This window comes from Heterodontus francisci, chromosome 25 (genome assembly GCF_036365525.1).
Source record: "Heterodontus francisci isolate sHetFra1 chromosome 25, sHetFra1.hap1, whole genome shotgun sequence".
Taxonomy (NCBI): Eukaryota; Metazoa; Chordata; class Chondrichthyes; order Heterodontiformes; family Heterodontidae; genus Heterodontus; species Heterodontus francisci.
This window is the reverse complement of record NC_090395.1, coordinates 26189160-26209345: the sequence shown is the minus strand read 5'-3', so window position 1 is coordinate 26209345 and position 20186 is coordinate 26189160. Positions and strand designations below refer to the sequence as shown.

Genomic DNA, 20186 nt, shown 5'->3' with positions numbered 1-20186 from the left:
CCTCTACCAACTAGAAGGACAAGGGCAGCAAATACATGGGAACACCACCACCTGCAAGTTCCCCTCCAAGTCACACACCATCCTGACTTGGAACTATATCGCCGTTCCTTCACTGTCACTGGGTCAAAATCCTGGAACTCCCTTCCTAACAGCACTGTGGGTGTACCTACCCCACATGGACTGCAGCGGTTCAAGAAGGCAGCTCACCACCACCTTCTCAAGGGCAATTAGGGATGGGCAATAAATGCTGGACTGGCCAGCGACGCCTACAACCCATGAATGAATTTTTAAAAAAAGAGAGAAGGCCAGAGGTTGGGTATTCTGCAGTAAGTAACTCACCTCCCGAGTCCCCAAAGCATTTTCACCACTCACAAGGCTCAAATCAGGAGTGTGTTGGAATACTCTCCACTTACCCGGATGAGTATAGCCCTAACAACACCCAAGAAGCTCAACAGTGTCCAGGACAAAGCAGCCCGCTTATTGGAAGCCCATCCACCACTTAAACATTCACTCCCTCCACCATCGGCACACTGTGACTGCAGTATGTACCATCTACAGAATGCACTGCAGCAGCTCTCCTTTGACAGCACCTCCCAAACCCACAATTTCTACCACCTAGAAGGACAAGGGCAGCAGGCGCTAGAGAACATGATCACCTGTAAGTTCCCCCGAACCCCCCCCCCAACCAAAATTTCTCACCACCCTGACTTGGAAACATATTACCGTTACTCCATTGTGCTTGGTCAAAATCCTGGAACCTGGTCTGCAACAGCACTATGGGAATGCCTTCAGCAGTGAAGTGATGCACTTTGGGGGGACTGGTATGGAAAAACATAACTTTGAAAAGTGTATATGATCAGAGACAGCTTGGTGTCCATATATACAAATCCTTAAAGGTGACATTAAGTTGATAAGGTGGTTAAAAAAGCATATGACTTCCTTGTGTTTATAAATAGAGGCATAAAATATAAAAGATGATCATGCTAAAACTTTATAAATCATTGATTAGGTGTCAGCTGGAGTATTGTGGACAATTCTGGGCACCACACTTCAGAAAAGATGTAAAGGCCTTAGAAAGAGTACAGAGTAGGTTTCCCAAGCTGTTACCAAGATGAGGGACTTCAGTTGTGAGAAGAGGTTGGAGCAGTTTAGACTGATCTCCTTGAAATGGAATAAGTTAGGTGATAACCTAATAGATGCTTTCAAGATGATGAGGGATTTTGATAGAGTGCATAGAAAAAGACTTCCCTCTGACATGTCAGTCAATAACTAGAGGTCATATATTTAAAATCAATGTAAAGATCTGGAGGGAGGTTTGGAGAAATCTTTTCACAGAATTGTTGGGAGCTGGAATGTTCTGCCTGAAAAGGTGGTGGAACCCGATTCCCCAAATAATTTTAAAAGGGAGCTGAACAGGTATTCAAGGATGAGGAAATCAGGTGGTTACTGAAAAAAAAAGACAATGGGACTAAGCACACTTGCTCTTTCAAAGAGCCATCATGGGCAAAACAGGCCAAATGGTCTCCTTCTGTGCTGTAAGGTTCAATGATTCAATAAGACAAGCCAGTTAATAGATGGGTGGACAGTTGGCAAATGCAATGCAATGTAGAAGAGTGAAAAGTAACATTCTTTGGGAGGATAAGGAAGGAGTGGGAATGTACACTTAATTAAAAGACACTGAAGTGTGTGGATGAACAGAGATCTGGAGGGTTTCAAACACAATTACCTGAAAGTGCAAGTGCAGGTAGATATGACCATTAAATGGCTAATAGCATTTGAGATTTTACAAATAAGGCCATAAAGTACAAAATTAAAGAAATGATAAATTTCTACAACACATCAGTGAGGCTCCAATTAGAGTAGAGTCAGAGTCATTATGGCACAGAAGGTGGCCATTTAGCCTATTGAGTCAATGCCGGCTCTCTATGGAGAGCAATCCAGTAGTCCCATTCCCCCGCTCTAACCCATAGCCCTGCAAGTTCATTTCCCTCAAGTGCCTATCCAATTTCCTTTCGAAATCATTGTTCATCTCCGATTCCGCCACCCTCATAGGCAGCGAGTTCCAGGTCATTACCACTCGCTGTGTAAAAACATTTTTCCTCACATTCCCCCTGTATCTCTTGCCCAGTCTAGCAGCTCTGTCCATTAGAACTCGGCCAGCTCAGTCAGTAGTGGTGCTACCGAGCCACTCTTGGTGATGGACATTAAAGTCCTCCACCCAGAGTACATTCTGCACCCTTGCCACCCTCAGTGCTTCCTCTACGTGGTGTTCAACATGGAGGAGTACTGATTCATCAGCTGAGGCTGGGCGGTTGGTGGTAATCAACAGAAGGTTTCCTTGCCCATGTTTGAACTGATGCCATGACACTTCATGGGGTCTGGAGTCGATGTTGAGGACTCTCAGGGCAATTCCCTCCCGATACTATATCACTGTGCTGCCACCTCTGCTGGATCTGTCCTGCCGGTGGGACAGGACATACCCGGGGATAGTGATGGTGGTGGCTGGGACATTGTCTGTAAGAACAATTCCATGAGTATGACTATGTCAGGCTGCTGGCTGACTAATCTGCGGGACAGCTCTCCCAACTTTGGCTCAAGCCCTCAGATGTTAATAAGGAGGTCTTTGCAAGATCGACAGCGCTGGGTTTGCCGTTGTCATTTCTGGTGCCTAGGTCGATGCCAGGTGGTCTGTCCAGTTTCATCACTTGCACCCTTTCTTGAACAAGGGTGTCACATTTGCCACTTTCCAATCCTCTGGCACCTCTTCCATATCTAGGGAAGATTGTAAGATTACGGCAAGCACTTCCGCTATCTCCAACCCCACTTTCTGTAGCAAACTGGGATGCAAGCCATCCGGGCCAGACAACTTATCCACTCTAAGCATAACAGCCGTTCCAGTATAGACTGCCTATCAATTTTCACCCCATCCATTACCTCTACCACCTTCGCTTTATCTCTAATAGGCCCGCTTTTATTACCTGCTTACTATTTACATGCCATAGAAGTTTTTTGAGTTTAATGTTAACTGCCATTCTGTTCTCATGTTCTCTCTTTGCCAGTCTTATTTTCCTCTTCATTTCCCCTCTCAACTAGTTCCTGTTTGAAGAATTCACCTGACATGCATCATACGCCCTCTTTTTTGTTTAATCATATCCTCCATCTCCTTAGTCATCCAAGGAGCCCTGGCTTTGGTTCCCCTGCCTTCCACTCTTGTTGGAATGTACCTCGCCTGTATCTGAAACATCTCTTCCTTCAAGACCACCCACTGTTCTGTTACAGTTTATCCTGTCAAACTTTGGTTCCATTTTATCCTGGCTAGATCCCTTCTCATCCACTGAAGGTGGCCCTCTTACAATTTAGAAGTTCTACTTTAGATGGTTCCTTGCTCTTCTCCATTACTAATCTAAACCTTATGATACAATGATTATGTGCAATTTTGGAAACCCAATTACAGAAAGCACATAGAAGCCAAAGATTGTGTATTGCAGATTAACCAGGATGAGATAGGAAACAAGAGTTATGAGAAGGGACCTAAATAAAAATGGTTAAAATTAGATTTATAGAGGTTTTAAATTAGGTAGGCATTTTGATAGTGTGAATAGGGAAAAATCATTTCCTTTGGTTGAGGAGTCATTGATGAGCAGTCATTAATTTCAAATTGTGAGTGAGGGACACAGTTAGAGAAAGCACTTTTTTTCTGAAGCAAGGGGCTGCTGCAGTATGGAATGCTTTGTCAGAAGCAATGGTTGATGTGGAAACCGTTTTATTTTAGGGGATAATTGGATAAATATTTGAAGCAGAATGCAATCCAGGACTACAGAAATTGTGCGGGACAGTGGGATTAGTTTTGACTAGCAATGAGCTGGCATAGAACAACAGGCCAAATAGCCTCTTTTGTGTTATACTTATAGAATTATGGATAATTACAGCACACACATGCCTTATGGCCCAACTGGGCTATATAGGTGTTTATGCTTCACATGAGCCTCCTCTCACCATACTCCAATCAGCACATCCTTCCAAGCTTCTTTAGCTTTAGAGCTGGTAGATAAACTAAGATATACAAATAAGCAGCCTCTCCAAGATTGCTAGTCTGCAGCCCTACTAAAATTACTGGTGTGGAGGATTAGGCTCTGCTGTGTTGGTTAGTTGAGGTAATAGAGGTGCCATGGAACTATACTGCAACAAGGAGTCAAAGTGGAGGAAAAGAATGGCGAGATAAAAGAAGAAAAATCTTTTATTGTGGTGGGGCAATAGCTTTATTAGAACATGAAAAATTGAAGAGCATACGACACCAATGTTCCTGCTAGGTTGTGCAGGTGCACAGCCATGCAGCAGCCTGGGAGGTACCATGCAGGCCTCGCTCCGTGATAAATAGTGCACCTGCGCAAAAAAATTTAAAGGGACCATGCACTGATAAAATGGGACATGCACAAGAACTAAGTTTTTAAGGGAACATTAAGCATGGCATAAAAAACTCCTGATTTTTGTATTTTGGAGATTAGCAGAGTTGATTTTTAGCAAAACCTTTTGCTCTGCATATGAAAAATGGGTATTTCCTAGAAAGAAAGGTGACCTTATACTCAAATAGAGTCATTCATGACCTCAAGAAGTCTCAAAGTGCTTCAAGGTTAACTAAATACTTTAAGAGTACTCACTGTTGTAATGTAGAAAATACAGCAGTCAATTTGTGCACAGCAAAGTCCCACAAACAGCATTGAGATATCTTTTTTGTGGTGTTGGTTGAGATATATATATTCTTTTAATAGCGAATAGGATCTTTAACATCTACCTCAGACAGACTCGGTTTAACATCTCATCCAAAAAAAAGCACCTCCAACAGTGTAGTATTGCCTCAGCACTGCACTGAAGGGTTGGCCTAAATTATATGTGCTCAAGTCTCTGCAGTAGGACTTGAATGCATGACCTTCTGATGCAGAGGCAAGAATACTAACACAGAGCCACCAAGGCTGAACTGATATTGCCTAGTGATTCTGCATAAATGAACCTACCATTTGCATCTTCATGTATCAAGGGTATGCCTCCAAAAGCAAGAAAGCCAAAGCATAGGACTGTGAACTAGACACTGATTTTTAAATGACTTGCATTTATATATCACCATATTTCATCGCAAAGCACTTCTCATATAATGAATTACTTTGATAATTCTACGCAAACCACATGCCTTTAGTATGAATTTCATGTGAAAAGTGACAGGAAAATTGTGCTGAAAAGAACACATTTTCACCGGAGAAAACATAGAATCATAGAAAGTTTAAGGCACAGAAAGAGGCCACTTGGCCCATCGTGTCTGTGCCGGCTGAAAAATTATCCACTTATTCTAATCCCACCTTCCAGCATTTGGTCCGTAGCCCTGCAAATTACGGTACTTGAGGTGCATATCCGGACTCCTTTTGAATGAGTTGAGGGTTTCTGCCTCAACTACCCTTTCAGAAAGGATTTTTGAAAAACATTTAGAACTGAGTCACAAAAAGATCACTTACCACTGGCATGTAAATGTCTCACTGTCTGCTTCCAACAGACTAGCAGAAGGGACTCCAACAGGCCTCAATGCTATGGAAATCAAATGAGAAAAAAACATATACTGTCAGGCAAATTTGCTTCAAATTTAACTGAAATAGTAAGGCACCAGTGACTAGCAGAAGGAGGGTGAACTTATTAAATTGAATAAATTATTTCCTAATTTTCCATGCTTTAGGCAGGAAGTGAAAAAGAAAACATAATCCTGCACTAGTCCAGAGTAATGTTAAAAAAATGTTCTTGCAGATTGTTATTCATCTGGTGCAAACAAATCCAATAAAGTAATTACCAATTAATTGGCATATTTGTATAAGGAAGACATTAACTTGGGTACAGTATACATCAGTTCCCTGAACAGTCTAACAAAAAAAATCATTGATTGCAAGAATGGATAAGACTGGAATTATTTCTTTACCTGGGCAACTTCTGTTCTATTGCTCAAAGTAACTGGGAAGATATGTTATTTTGTAACAATTTGATAGTGTTATATTGTGCAATGTACAATGTTGTATCAACAAGAGCATGTTTAAGCTGCCAGCTAATTCCCAAAAGGCATAAAGGGACTGGTTTAAAATAGGTTTTCTGCTGGTATGGTACTGCTGTGGCTGAAGTAGCCTGCGCCTTGAAGGCTGCATTTTCCCCCCCCCCAAAATATACTTTATTCATAAAAGTCTGTAAAAAATACATTACAAAACAGTTCAAAACAGCACCAAATTGACAATACAAAAAGAGTGCAAAGGAGATCAGTTTCCTTCAATACAGGAGTGAGTTGCCTCACAACCCTTCCATTTCATTTTGCAGCAAACCCATATTTTCTGTATACAGGCCAAGGGGTTTTCCATGGATCCAGCCCCTCAGTTCACCTTGGTGGGGGGACCTTACAGAGTGAGTGGTCTTTCCCCTTTGAGCCTTTGCCGCAGCTGCCCCAAGCTTTAGTACGTCCCTCAGCACTTCGTCCTGGACCTTGGAATGTGCCAGTCTGCAACACTCGGTCGTGGACAACTCTGCGCTGGAAGACCAGCAAGTTTCGGGCAGACCAAAGAGCGTCTTTCACCGAATTGATCATCCTCCAGCAGCCGTTGATGTTTATCTCGGTGTGCGTCCCTGGGAACAGCCCGTACAGCACAGATTCCTGTGTTACAGAGCTGCTTGGGATGAACCTCGACAAAAACCACTGCATCCCTTTCCACACCTGCTTTGCAAAGACACATTCCAGAAGGAGGTGGGCAACCGTCTCTTCCCCACCACAGCCACCTCAAGGGCATTGTGCGGAGGGGGTGAGACTCCGGGCACGCAGGAAGGATCTGGCGGGCAGGGCTCTTCTCAACACCAGCCAAGCTACATCTTGGTGCTTGTTTGAAAGTTCTGGTGATGAGGCATTCGGCCAAATGACTTTGGCAGTCTGCGCGGGGAACCATCTGACAGGATCCACCATCTCCTTTTCCCATAGGGCCTTGAGGACATTCCGTGCAGACCACTGCCTGATGGATTGGTGGTCAAAGGTGTTTTTCCGCAGAAACTTTTTCACGAAGGATAGGTGGTACGGCATGGTCCAACTGGATGGAGCGTTCCGCGGCAATGTTACCGGGCCCATCCTTCGCAGCACCGGGCACAAATAGAACCTCAGCACATCGTGACACTTGGTGTTTGCGTACTGGGGATCTACGCACAGCTTGATGCAACCGCACACGAAGGTGGTCATCAGGATGAGGGCGACGTTGGGTACACTTTACCCGCCCTTATCAAGTAGTTTGAACATGGTTACCCTCCGGACCCGGTCCATTTTGGATCCCCAGATGAAGCGGAAAATGGCTTGGGTGACCGCCACGGCGCAGGAGTGGGTTATGGGCCAGACCTTTGCCACGTACAGCACCGTCAACATCTCGCACCTGATGACCAGGTTGTTACGCACAATGGAGAGAGATCGCTGCTCCCACATACTCAGCTAACGTTGTACCCTGGCTACTCGCTCCCTCCAGGTTTTGATGCACGCCCCGGCCCTTCTGAACCATATCCCCAGCACCTTCAGGGTAGTCTGACCTGACGGTGAAGGGGACAAAGGATCGGTCAGCCCAGTTCCCAAAGAACACGGCCTCGCTCTTGCCTTGGTTAACTTTGGCTCCCGAGGCCAGTACGAACTGGTCACAGATGCTCATCAGTCTGCGAACGGACAGTGGGTCCGAGTAGAAGACGGCGACGTTGTCCATGTAGAGGGAGGTTTTAACCTGAGTGCCTCCAATGCCTGGGATTGTCACCCCTCTTATGCTCGCATCCTTCCTAATAGACTCAGCAAAAGGTTCAATACCGCAAAGAAGACAGGGGAGAGGGGACAGCCCTGTCTGACTCCAGATTGGATAGGGAAACTTTCTGATTCCCATCCATTGATTGAGACTGCGCTACTGATGTTTGTGTAGAGGAGTTTGATCAAATTGCATATTCCCTCCCCAAACCCCATTTTGGAAAGCACGTCCATCATGTAGATGTGCGATATCCTGTCAAAGCCTTCTCCTGGTCCAGGCTGATGAGGCAGGTGTCCACCCTCATGTCCTGTACATAGGCGATCATATCCCTGCGTAGCACGAGACTATCAGAGATCTTCCTGCTGGTTACAGTGCAGGTCTGGTCAGGGTGAATCACCAACTCCAGAGCAGACTTGACTCGACTGGCGATGACTTTGGACAGAATCTTGTCGTCACCAATAAGCAGTGAAATGGGCCTCCAATTTATGATTTCTGCCCTCTCCCCCTTCCGCTTGTAGATGAGGGTGATGATGCCTTTCTTCATGGATTCTGACATGCTGCTGGCCAGAGGCAGACTCTTGTATACTTCCAGCAGGTCTGGGCCGACCCAGTCCCACAGAGCCAAATACAACTCAACCGGAAAGCCATCGCTTCCGGGAGTTTTACTTGTCTCGAAGGACTTGACGGCCTTTGTCAGCTCGTCCAGAGTTAGCAGCTTGTCCAGTCTCTCCCTCATGCTGTCCTCCAAGACCTCTGTGATGGATGACAGGAAGGACTGGGAGGCTCTGCTGTCTGTGGGCTTCACGGCATACAGCCCATCATAAGAGGATTTGCTGATCCTTAGTATGTCGGACTGCGAAGACGTTACCGAGCCATCCTCTTCCTTCAGGAAGATCACAGAGCTCTCTCTGTGTACCTTTTGGAAGAAGTAACGTGAGCACATCTCATCCTGCTCAATGGAGCAGAGTCTGGACCAGAAGATGATCTTGGAGGCCTCCGTGGCAAAGAGCAAGGCCTGCTGGCTCTTCAACTCATGGAGGTCCTGTTTGACCTCGACCCCCATCGACTGCAGCCGGAGCAGATTTTGCATTCTTTTCTGGAGTCAGGACATTTCCCTCTGTCTCGCCCTCTGAACACCTGTGAAGATAAAGAACCTCTTGATTTCTCCTTGATCGCTTCCCACCAGTGAACAGGAGACTCAAAGAGGGGTTTCACGGTTCTCCAACCATTGTAATCCCTTTTGAGTTCCTCAACGTTCTCTGGGGTTAGCAATGTAGCATTGAGCTTCCACGTCCCCCTGCCAACCTGCTGGTTATCCTGTAAGTGATAGTTGGCCAGTAAGAGGCAATGGTCGGAGAACACTGGCTTGACGTCGGTGGATCTGACCGTGACAGCGCGGGACACAAACAGGAAGTCAATCCTGGAACGGGCAGACCCGTCCGATCTTGACCAGGTGTATCTATGCTGCGCTCCGTCTGCAGGTTTGCTGAAGACGTTGTGCAGCTTGGCATCTTTTACTATTTCCATTAGAGGGGGTGGACTTGGCGTCCAGTTTGCTGTCATCACTGCCGGATCGTCCAGCTGATTCGATGATGCAGTTGAAGTCACCACCTAGAATTACCGGCCTGGACGTCGCCAGCAGCAGTGGGAGCTGCTGAAAGATGGTCAGCTGCTCGCTGCATTGAACCGGGCCGTACACATTGATCAACCGGAGCGGAGCATTGATGCACATCACATCTGCTGCGTGGAGGCGACCACCCACCACCTCCTTAAGCTCAGAGATGGTGAAAAGTTACCTCCCCACAGCAGAATACCCAGGCTGGAGGAATGTGAATCATTACCCCCTGACCAGATCGATGGCCCGTGGGACCACCATCGCAACCATTGCCTGTAGGTGCTGAGGTGTGGTATTCCACACTCCTGCAGAAACAGTAGGTCGGCTTTGACCTTGGCGAGGTAGTCCAAGGTTGAAACTCATCGCATAGTGGATTTAAACCGAACATCATGGGGCAGGACATCAGAAATGCTCCATCCATCAATATTGGCGACCACGCTCTGGAAGTGGTTCAAGAGTTCACCTACCTAGGCTCAACTATCACCAGTAACCTGTCTCTAGATGCAGAAATCAACAAGTGCGTGGGAAAGGCTTCCACTGCTATGTCCAGACTGGCCAAGAGAGTGTGGGAAAATGGCGCAGTGACACGGAACACAAAAGTCTGAGTGTATCAGGCCTGTGTCCTCAGTACCTTGCTCTATGGCAGCGAGGCCTGGACAACGTATGTCAGCCAAGAGCGACGTCTCAATTCATTCCACCTTCGCTGCCTCCGGAAAATACTTGGCATCAGGTGGCAGGACCGTATTTCCAACACAGAAGTCCTCGAGGCGGCCAACACCCCCAGCTTGTACACACTACTCAGTCAGTGGCGCTTGAGATGGCTTGGCCATGTGAGCCGCATGGAAGATGGCAGGATCCCCAAAGACACATTGCACAGCGAGCTCGCCACTGGTATCAGACCCACCGGCCGTCCATGTCTCCGCTTTAAAGATGTCTGCAAATGCGACATGAAATCCTGTGACACTGATCACAAGTCGTGGGAGTCAGTTGCCAGCATTCGCCAGAGCTGGCGGGTAGCCATAAAGACGGGGCTAAAATGTGGCGAGTCGAAGAGACTTAGTAGTTGGCAGGAAAAAAGACAGAGGCGCAAGGGGAGAGCCAACTGTGCAACAGCCCCGACAAACAAATTTCTCTGCAGCACCTGTGGAAAAGCCTGTCACTCTAGAATTGGCCTTTATAGCCACTCCAGGCGCTGCTTCACAAACCACTGACCACCTCCAGGCGCGTATCCATTGTCTCTCGAGATAAGGAGGCCAAAGAAAGAAAGTGGATTTAATGCTACGCAGGTTAATTGAAGCAATCTTTATACCCATTTTTAAGTTAGTTGTTGCTTCCCACACCATTTGTCCTTGCTGGTCCCAGTCCTTCAGTATGTTCCTGCACACCCATAGTGTACACAAGCTGTTTCACGTTCGTTGGGCTCAGAAACCCCTCCTGGTTTCTCATGCAGGGTTTGTTCCGCTGGGGTGACATCGAGGGGGGGGGGGGGGGGTTCTTGTAGGCAGCAAGGATGGGGCTGTCCTTTGCTGTTGATATCTTTCCCCTCTGTTCCGCCTTGAAAGCATCACTGCTCCCGGCTTCCCGGAGCTGGAGTGCGCCAGACGTGTTGTTGCTCTCGGTGTCCCAGAGCTGGGATGCGCTGGGCATGTCGCTAGGTTCAGCGCTTCAGGTTTGGGGCACGCTGAGCCCATCACAGCTTCCAGTGCCCGGGGGCTTTATCTTCCAGCTCCTTTGAGTTCTGCCGCTTCTTTTGCGGGTGCCATCGTTCCGGCACTTACTCGTCCAGTGAGGAGGAGCAGCTGTAGTCTCTCAGACTGTAGCCTCCTCTTGCCACTGGTTTGGGTGGTGGCCTATTCCATTTTTGGAGGTTTTTTTCTTTGTGGTTTTCCTTTATACCACTTGCCACTGGCCTGTTTGTCCATCTACTGCCTCCTCCTCCACTGATTCTGTCTGTGGAGGAGGGGTTTCCGAGCACAGGGTGGGTGTCGGGTCGCTGGTTTCAGCTGCCTCCCCTTTCTTCTCCATCTCGGGTAGACTGGCCTCGCTGCGCAGAGGGTTGCTTGTCTCCTTCCCAGCACCAGACGCATTCGTCGTTCCTTCTCCCAGCCTTTCCTTGGACTTTGCCGCCTGAGCATAACTGAGGCAGCATTTGGGGCAGGTTTTGTAGAGGTGGCCTGCCTCACCGCACAGATTGCAGCACTTACTCTGCTTACAGTCCTTGGTCTGATGGCCTTCCTTCTTCCAGACGACTGTGCTGCAGTTAGCTGCCATGTGACCAGATTTGCCACAGGTGCGACAAACTCTGGGCTGCCCTGCATCGACCAAGAAGCCTCGACTTCTCCCGATAGCGAAGCTGGAGGGAGGGTGAATGATGGCTCCGTTGGCATCCACCTTCAAGGTCACCTTGACCAGCTGCTTGCTGGTCCAAATCCCAAAAGGGTCTTTGACATCAGTGCTGCTGCCGGCCACCTTGACGCACCTGGCAAGAAAGGGGAGTACATCCACGACAGGAACATGGGGGTTGCAAAGGGTGGTAGAGGTTTGGAACTCTCTCCCACAAACAGCAGTTGAAGCAAGAACAGTTGTCAATTTTAAATCTGAGACAGATAGATTTTTGTTAAGCAAAGATATTAAGGGATATGGGCCATGGATTAACCATGACCTCATTGAATGGCAGGACAGGCTCGAGGGGCTGAACGGCCTACTCCTGTTCCTATCTCTAGGGGGACAGTGGGTGAAAATTTGATTTCTTTGTCCATGAGGCATCTGTGATTTCCTCCTGCCCCTTGTTCATGCTGAGTTCTGAATCTAAATTGTTGGGTTTGATTAGCTTTAGATTTGGATCCTGATAGTTTGATTCTTCAGTGGGCAGATCCACAATGACCTCACTTTTAGGTTTCTTGTAGCTCTCACAAGCGCTGTTTACTTTAGGGCATTTTACCTTCCCTTTACTTTGGGGAGGGTTTTTTCCCCAATCTGCCCCAAGTCCTCTGGGACATTACTGCTCGCAGCTGGCTGTCCAGCTTTCACTACTCTCCCCTGTGGCACTTCAACAAGGTGAGGCATCTCCCTCACTTTGGACTTGCCTGTTTGGGAACTTTCCTTGTCCCTATTTAAATCTGTAAAAAAGGTTTCTGCTAACTATCTCTCTGGTGCATTTCCTTCAACCTCTGCTGCTTTTATCTCAGCTCCTTTACTTTCCTCTGACTCTATCTTGGCCTCTTGTGGGATTTTTGGAACTTCCTCAGCCCTCTGCATGCGTGCAGAATTTTTCTTGTTTCCCTCAGTTTCCCCGTCTCCACGGACTGCTCTGACCCTCTGGAACCAATACCGTGTTTCCTGCCAAGTCATTACCCAGCAATAAGTTGACCCCCTGCAGTGGTAAGCTCAGAATGACCCCGACCATCAGTACACTGAACAACTTACTCTGCAGGTAAGCTTTAACTAACGGAACCTTTAAGCATTTGCCAGTAAGCCCTTTCATTAATACCGTAGTACCTGTTCTGCTTTCAGGAGGCATCTCATTGATTTTTTCTACAAGTGATGTTTGAAGACAACTGGTACCCCTGAGGATGGTTATCTCTTTGCTTGGTGCCTGGGATACAAAAGGAGTCATTTTTCCTTCGTGCAAAATGTTTTGCAGGTGCTTTGATCTGGTGCCACATTAGCACACAGTTTCACCACTTTCATTGCTCTGGACACTGGCTTGACTGCAGCGCCTCCTGTTTTTTTTTGAGTACCAACAATCTCTCCTGGTCTGCCCATATTTTCCACACTGAAAACACACTGGGCACTCCCCTACTGGTTTACCATCTTGGTTCCTTCTTTTAAAAGTTGGAGACCGACCTGTTCTTCCTTCCCTACTTTCCTTTTTGCTCAAGCCCATTTCTGCTTCATCTACATCCATCCTATCTCTCCCTAGACTGAAAGAGCTAATAGACCCAAGGTTATTTTGAGTTAGAGGTCAGTGTGTTAATTCATAGACATCTGGAATGATGGTTGCTTCCTTGGCATTTGAAACTCTTTGTTCCTCTACATGAGTTTTAAGGCTGCACGTGAGGCAATTTTTGAATTCCTCCAACATGATTACTTCTCTTAATCCCTTGTACATGCAGTCAATTTTGAGTGCTCGCACCCACTAGTGGAAGGAGAGTTGATCAATTAATTCTCTCAAATTTGAGGATGGTTTGAATGGGCTTTCTGCAAAAGTTCCTAAACTTCTGGCAGTATGCTTCTGGTACTAACTCATAAGCACTCAGGATGGAATTTTTCATTTGTTCATAGCTTGAGGAGCTCTCGGCCAACAACTGGCAATGAACCTCGCTGGCTTTTCTTGTGAATTGGCCTTGCAGCAGGAGAGCCCAAATTCCTTCAGGCCACTTTCACTGATCAGCAAGCTTCTCAAAGGATAGGAAGGAGGCTTCAATATCATCTTCAAATTTGGATACTAACTGGGAATACTTTAAGAAATCAAAGCTTGTCTCTGGACTAGGGTCATTTGAATTACCAGCAGCTTCTCCACTGCATAAAGATAATTTTTCCCTAGCCGATTCAATCTGTCTCATTTCACTGTCTTTTTGTTCTTGTAATTCCTTCTCAAACTATTCCCTCTGGAAAGCTCTCCCTCTCTCTCCTCCTTTCTCACCTGAAATTCTAACTCTAGCCTCTGCTCTTCCAGGTGAATTTTGGTTAAGGTAACCAGGTCTGCTTCAAGTTCCCTAGTTCTGGGATGAGGAAAAATTCTCAACCAGTATCTTGGGTCTTTCTGCCCTTTCCTCACACTAAATTCCACCTGGTCAGCTACTGCAGTGAGCTGTTCAATGTTTAAGTTGGCTAACTCATGCCAAGTTAAATCCTCCTGGTCTACGAATGATTTCACATTAAAGTCAGCCATTCTATTTTCTATTGTTAATATATGCGAAGCCTGCTGTAATCCTCATTTTTTTTTAAAGAAACAGTTTCAGCTATTGAACTTTTCCCTTTTGCTTCCAATTTATTCTTTTAATGCCAGATTCAACTAATTATAGTCAAATTCGTTCAGATCCCGGATGCAGCTCCCAATTTTGTTATGGACAGAATTGAGAGAGAACTAAAACCCCAGCTCTTTTCCCTTTACTGTCCGTAATCAGGGTGTTTTTGACAAGGAAGACGTGCATGTTTCTTAACCCAAGTGTATGGCCAATTTGAATAACCAGCAGCACGTTTTTCGTGGGTTTAAATAAAGGGGATTATTTTTATTCACATGTTCACCCCCGAAAGTCTAATGCGACGCCACTCACTCACCACTCTCACGCACACTCGGGAAAGAAAGCCTTTAAAAAGATAGTGCACTTTTACAAATTACAAACAAACGAATAGTTTGTAAGTCATGTGATTTGGCTCATCTTGGGGAAAAGGCATGTGTGTGGGCCCGGTGAAGAAGGTATTTTCAGTCCTGAAGCGTAGTTAGGTGGATTCGATAGCCGGGGTCATATGTCGAAGTTGTTACAGGATTCTATTGAAGTGGCGGATTTTCAGCAGGTCATGACGTTAGTCACTTGTAGCCTCATTACTAGGACGTTGGTTTTCTGTACTAGTGGATTTGAAAAGGAACAAGTTCGGAGACCTTAAGACGTTGCAGCCTCCAGTTCTTTTAAGGCATGATGGTACTGCCTGGTCTGCTTGCTGCTTTTTCCTGTATTTTAAAGATTTTTTTAAAAGGAGACCAACATGGCTGCCCTACCATGTGACTTCTCATTGTTCCTTTTCCAAATATGGTGGGGGTCTGGATTGATTAAGCCTCCATCCTGGTTTATTGTTGTAAGACATTCATCCTGAGGAGGGTTAAGACAATCACCTTCTTTATTTCAGGATAAACCCAAATCAGGAATGTCTCCTGTTGGTTTCAGGATGGGAATTGATGACCCCTCTTAGTCTGGAAGGTATTCTTTTGTCCTTTCAGACAGAATCAGTTCTTGCATACACAGGCCAAAGGTCAGCTGACCTTCGGTGGCCATCTTTGCTGCCTTTGTCTACTTTTAATCTCCACTGCAGTTCATTTAAAACAAAAGGAAAATTCAGTTCCAGAAGATGCTTTGCTGAATATAGTCCATGTTTAAAGTTATGAATAGGACATGCCTGTACTGGGCATGCCAATTAATGAGATTAGCTTTTTATTCCAGCTTTATTCATTAATCAAATTTAAATCCCAGCTGCCAATGGTGGGATTTGAACTTGTGTCTCCTCAGCATCAGTCTGGGCTTCTGGATTACTAGTCCAGTAACATTACCACTATGCTCCCGTTCCTCTTTTATATTGTACTGCTGGCTCTGTGGTTCCGATTTTGACAAATATACATTATAAAAACAGGATCGCCACTCCGCTGTGGTTCTAGTAGCACTACAATTGCATGCATTCTGCCCCCACTCCCTACGTAGCTACAGCTGATATTTTGCAGTTCCATTTTGGGTAGCTGATGCTAACTGCATTCCCTGCACCTGATTCATCCAACCTGGCTGTTATGTCCTCCCCCGATGGTGCCAATGGTCATTCCAGGAAATGTGTCTCCTCCCAGAGTGTGGAGTTGCTGGAAAAATGCAGTCTTCCTGTTTAAAATTACTGTAGCTCCTCCTCTCTCCCATCACATCAAAGTTTCTCAAAATCCATCAGCTCTGATGCAGTTATTTCCCACCTTCCCACTCTGCTTGAGCCGAAGACTGCAACTGGCCTTCCCTCATATGCAATGTCACAGAGACTGACTGGCACATATTGATAGATCAAAAGGTAGGTACAATATTTAGCCTGCACTGCAATTGGGCCATCACTAGAAAGCAAAAGCACTTTAAAATAGTGACAACTTCATTTGCTTTTACTGATGCCAAATGAAGAGACTAAACAGATTAAGACAGTAGCCAAATGAAGAGACTAAGGCAGGCGTGTTGTCAGAGTAGAGTTTCCTGCTATGGCCTTAGAAATGGCCCAATGTGTGCAAGTCAGCAAGAAATCATTTACCCTTCAATGTAAATGTTGTATATTGAGTACACTGCCCATAACCCAGTTGTGTGCAGAGAATGGAATCCCCTTCTGTTAATGTATGCAACAGTGTCATCTCCTGGTTCTCTGACGGCAGTTGGAATGCAATCCTGGGAAGCCTGCATCTATGTGGAAGCCCAAAGCCCCCTCATATTACCAGACTGCATTCACTGAAAATGATACGACCTCCCTAGCACAAATGCTGCTTTATGCATCTCTGCATGGCAGACTGATCTCATAGATCACCGGCACTGAACTAATATGATCCTGAAACATTAAAGCTGACTGCTGTTCAGACTTTCATATTCACAGATAGAACTATGGTATTCCTAGAGAATAGTCCTGGGTCAGATTCCAGTATCCTACAAAACTCATGCAGCACATCTTTATCAGTTGAAAAACTTTGATCAGTTAGGAGCCAAGGTGGAAACTGTTAGGAATTGAAAGGGTGGTCATAAGTGGGTGGAGGAAATGAAAACGAAAAAATTGATCTGTGGTAAGGGATGACTCCTTGGCAAAAGAAGTCCATCTACTCAAAGGTCTCACAAGGGGGCATTTTCACTGATCAGAGTCTGGTGGTACATGTGCCACGAGCTGGGAGGGCAGTCAGTCTGAAGGTCATGGTGCACATGCATGGGTAGACTCATGGCTGGCAATGATAGGCAGTGAATCTGCTGTGGAGGCAGCCTTGGTACAATGAACATTCAGCAACCAGGGTAGGGTTGAAAAAACTGAGAACTTAAAAAGAGCCAAATCATTTTTAATAAATCATTTTCCTCTAAACTATTTACTCACGACACCAAAATGGCTGCTGTACAATTTAGTGGAGTCTCAGAGAATTAGGCTGTGCTATGATGACATGCAGACCAAGATGAATTTTTTTTGGTATTGCTGTCAACATACGATTTGGCGGCTCTTGTTTAGCACCTAATGTTATGTGACATTTAGCATCAAAAATCACTCTTGCAGCATTACCCATAGTTGTAGAATTTATTCAGTCTGCCGCCTATAACTAGAGGGGAATTCACATGGTGATACATGCTAAGTTTTAATATTCAGTGCACAGAGCAACAGTTCAGTGTTATAATTTCAGGGTTTGCTTATCATTAGATAATTCGGCAGAACAAGGTGCAATCCACATCATAGGGGATGAGAGATCTGCTTACGGATGTGGCCAATGATGCTGAACCTGAGAAAGTATCTAGCATAAAATCCCAAAAACTCTGGCCACACTTGCTTGCACTTATCATCAGTAATGTTTTTTCAGATTTCAAACGGATTTCAAAACTGTTATTTGGCTCACAAGTTGTCAATTTGGGCGATATCTGTAAAATCTTTGAAAAGTTGCAAGGATTTAATAAAATAAGATTGCATTTAATGACTCGTCTTCCTGGTAGTAAAGAACAATTCTAAAATTTGCACACCATCCTTACATAAAATATGTTCAGCAACACAAAATTCATAATTTAGTAGCTCGCTCGTAGTGAAGGCAGGCACTCTCCTGAAATCGAATATCACTACCAAAAGAAATGAAGTGGTCCTCTTCTTACTGTGGTTATTTTCTTTGACCCCATCACTTATTCCAACCTCACTGCCGTGTTTTCACACTCCCCTCTGACATTCCCCTTTCTGGCCCTGAATGATTAATCCTCAGCAAAAGCCTCAACTTCACCCCTTTACGCCTCCACTTAAATGAATTTCGAGCTCGGCATGGCACTCATCTCTTCTTCTGTCACCTTTGCCTCCGCACCCACCTCTTTGGCCAGGAGTCTTTTCTCCACACAGCGGTACCTTTCTTCCTTTTTCAGAATTCTCGTTCCTCCTGGACCGCTCCCTCTGGCCTCTTACTTTCTCTAGATTTTTTTCTTTGAGAAATGCCAGTGCGACATTGCCGTCTCAATTTCTCTACTCCTCTCACACACACTAACCTCCCTCCTTCTGAAGTTGCAGAATGTTCTCTCAAGTCCAACCCTAACATTGTCATTAAACCTGCTGACAAAGGTGGCGCTGTTGTTATCTGGCAAACTGACCTTGACCTTGCAGTACTTGAACGCCAACTCCGACACCTCTTACCTCCCACTGGACCTTGAACCCACCACCAAACATCAAGCCATTGTTTCAAGACCGTCACTGACCTCATCTCCTCTAGAGACCCTTCCGCCACAGCCTCCAATCTCATAATATCCCTAACCCCACAAAGTGCACATTTACCTCCCTCCCAAGATCCTCAAACAGAACTGCCCTACCATCGTTTCAGCTTGTTCATGCCCCATGGCACTGATTTCTTTCCGTCTCAACTCCATCTTTTCTCCCCTTGTCCAGTCTATTCCCATCTACAACCACAACTCTTCTCACATCCTCCGCTATTTTAACTGATTTTAGTTTGTTGGCGTTAAATCATTTCCTTTTCACCATGAACGTTGAATCCCTCTACATTGCCTTCCTCCACCAGAATGACCCGAGGACATTTTTCTTTTTCCTTGAACAGAGGCCCAACCAGTATTCATCCTCCACCACCTTCCTCTGCCTGACTGAACTTGTTCTCACATTGGACAACTTCCCCTTTGACTTCATTCACTTCCTCCAAATAAAAGGTGTTGCTATCGGAACCTGTACGAGTCCTAGCTATGTCTGCCTTTTCATGGGCTCCCTACCTCACCTCTTTTTCCAGTACATTAATGACTGTATCGGTGCCGTTTCTGCTCTCGATCCGAACTGGAAAATTTCATCATCTTCGCTTCCAATTTCTACCCTTCCCTCGTCTTCAGATGGTCCATCTCCGATTCTTTGCTTTGCTGCCTCGACTTCTCTGTCTCCATTTCTGGGGACAGGCTATCAACCAATATCCACTATAAACCCACTAATGCTCACAGTTAACTTGACCACACTTCTTCAGATCCCGGTTCCTGCAAGGGCTCTATTCCATTCTCCCAGTTTCTCCTTCTGTCTGTCTGTTCCGATGCCACCTTCCATACCAGTGCTTCTGATATGACTTCCTTTTTCTCTCAACCAAGGATTCCTTTCCACTGCAGTTGACAGGGCCCTCCACCATGTCTGCATCATTTCTCGCACTTCTGTTTTCATGTTTTTCCGTCCCTCCCAGACCCGTGGTAGGGTTCCCCTTGTCCTCACCTTCCAGATTGGACAGATCATCCTCTGGCATTTCCACCACCTCCGGCATGATGCCACCATTAAACACATCTTTTCCTCCCCATTCAGCATTCCAAAGGGATTGTTCCCTTGACAACACCCTAGTCCTATCCTCAATCAACCTGAACACCCTCTCCCCTTCCATACAGCACCTTCCCATGCAAGCACTGGAGATGTAACACCTTCTCTTTTACCTCTTCCCTTTCCACTATCCAGGGCCCCAAACACTCCATCCAGGAGAAACAGTGATGTACTTGCACTTCTTCCAATTCAAAATTCAAATCAAAAATCATGTTTGACTAATGGAGATTTTTGAGGAGGTAACAGAGGGTTGATGAGAGCAATGCCGTTGATGTGGTGTACCTGGACTTACAGAAGGAATTTGATACAGTGCCACACAACAGACTTGTGAGCAAAGTTATAGCGCATGGAGTAAAAGGGACGGTAGCAACATGGATACGGAATTGGTCGAGTGACAGGAAGCAAACAGCAGTTTGCTGGAGGAAGGTTTGTAGTGGAGTTCCCCAAGGGTCAGTGCTTTTCCTGATATATATTAATGACCTAGACCTTGGTATGCAGGGCAAAATTTCAAAGTTTGCAGATGATACGAAACTTGGAAGCATTGTGAA

General features: G+C 45.8%; 1 protein-coding gene across 1 annotated transcript in view; it reads right to left on the bottom strand.

Moving 5' to 3' along the window:
- The window catches only part of LOC137383793 (AT-rich interactive domain-containing protein 2-like), a 312689-nt gene that overhangs the window by 68734 nt on the left and 223769 nt on the right, over positions 1-20186 (bottom strand). The window contains exon 12 of the mRNA XM_068057005.1: positions 5505-5574. Coding sequence (XP_067913106.1) covers positions 5505-5574 — 70 coding nt within the window. The remainder of the gene's footprint in view (positions 1-5504; positions 5575-20186) is intronic.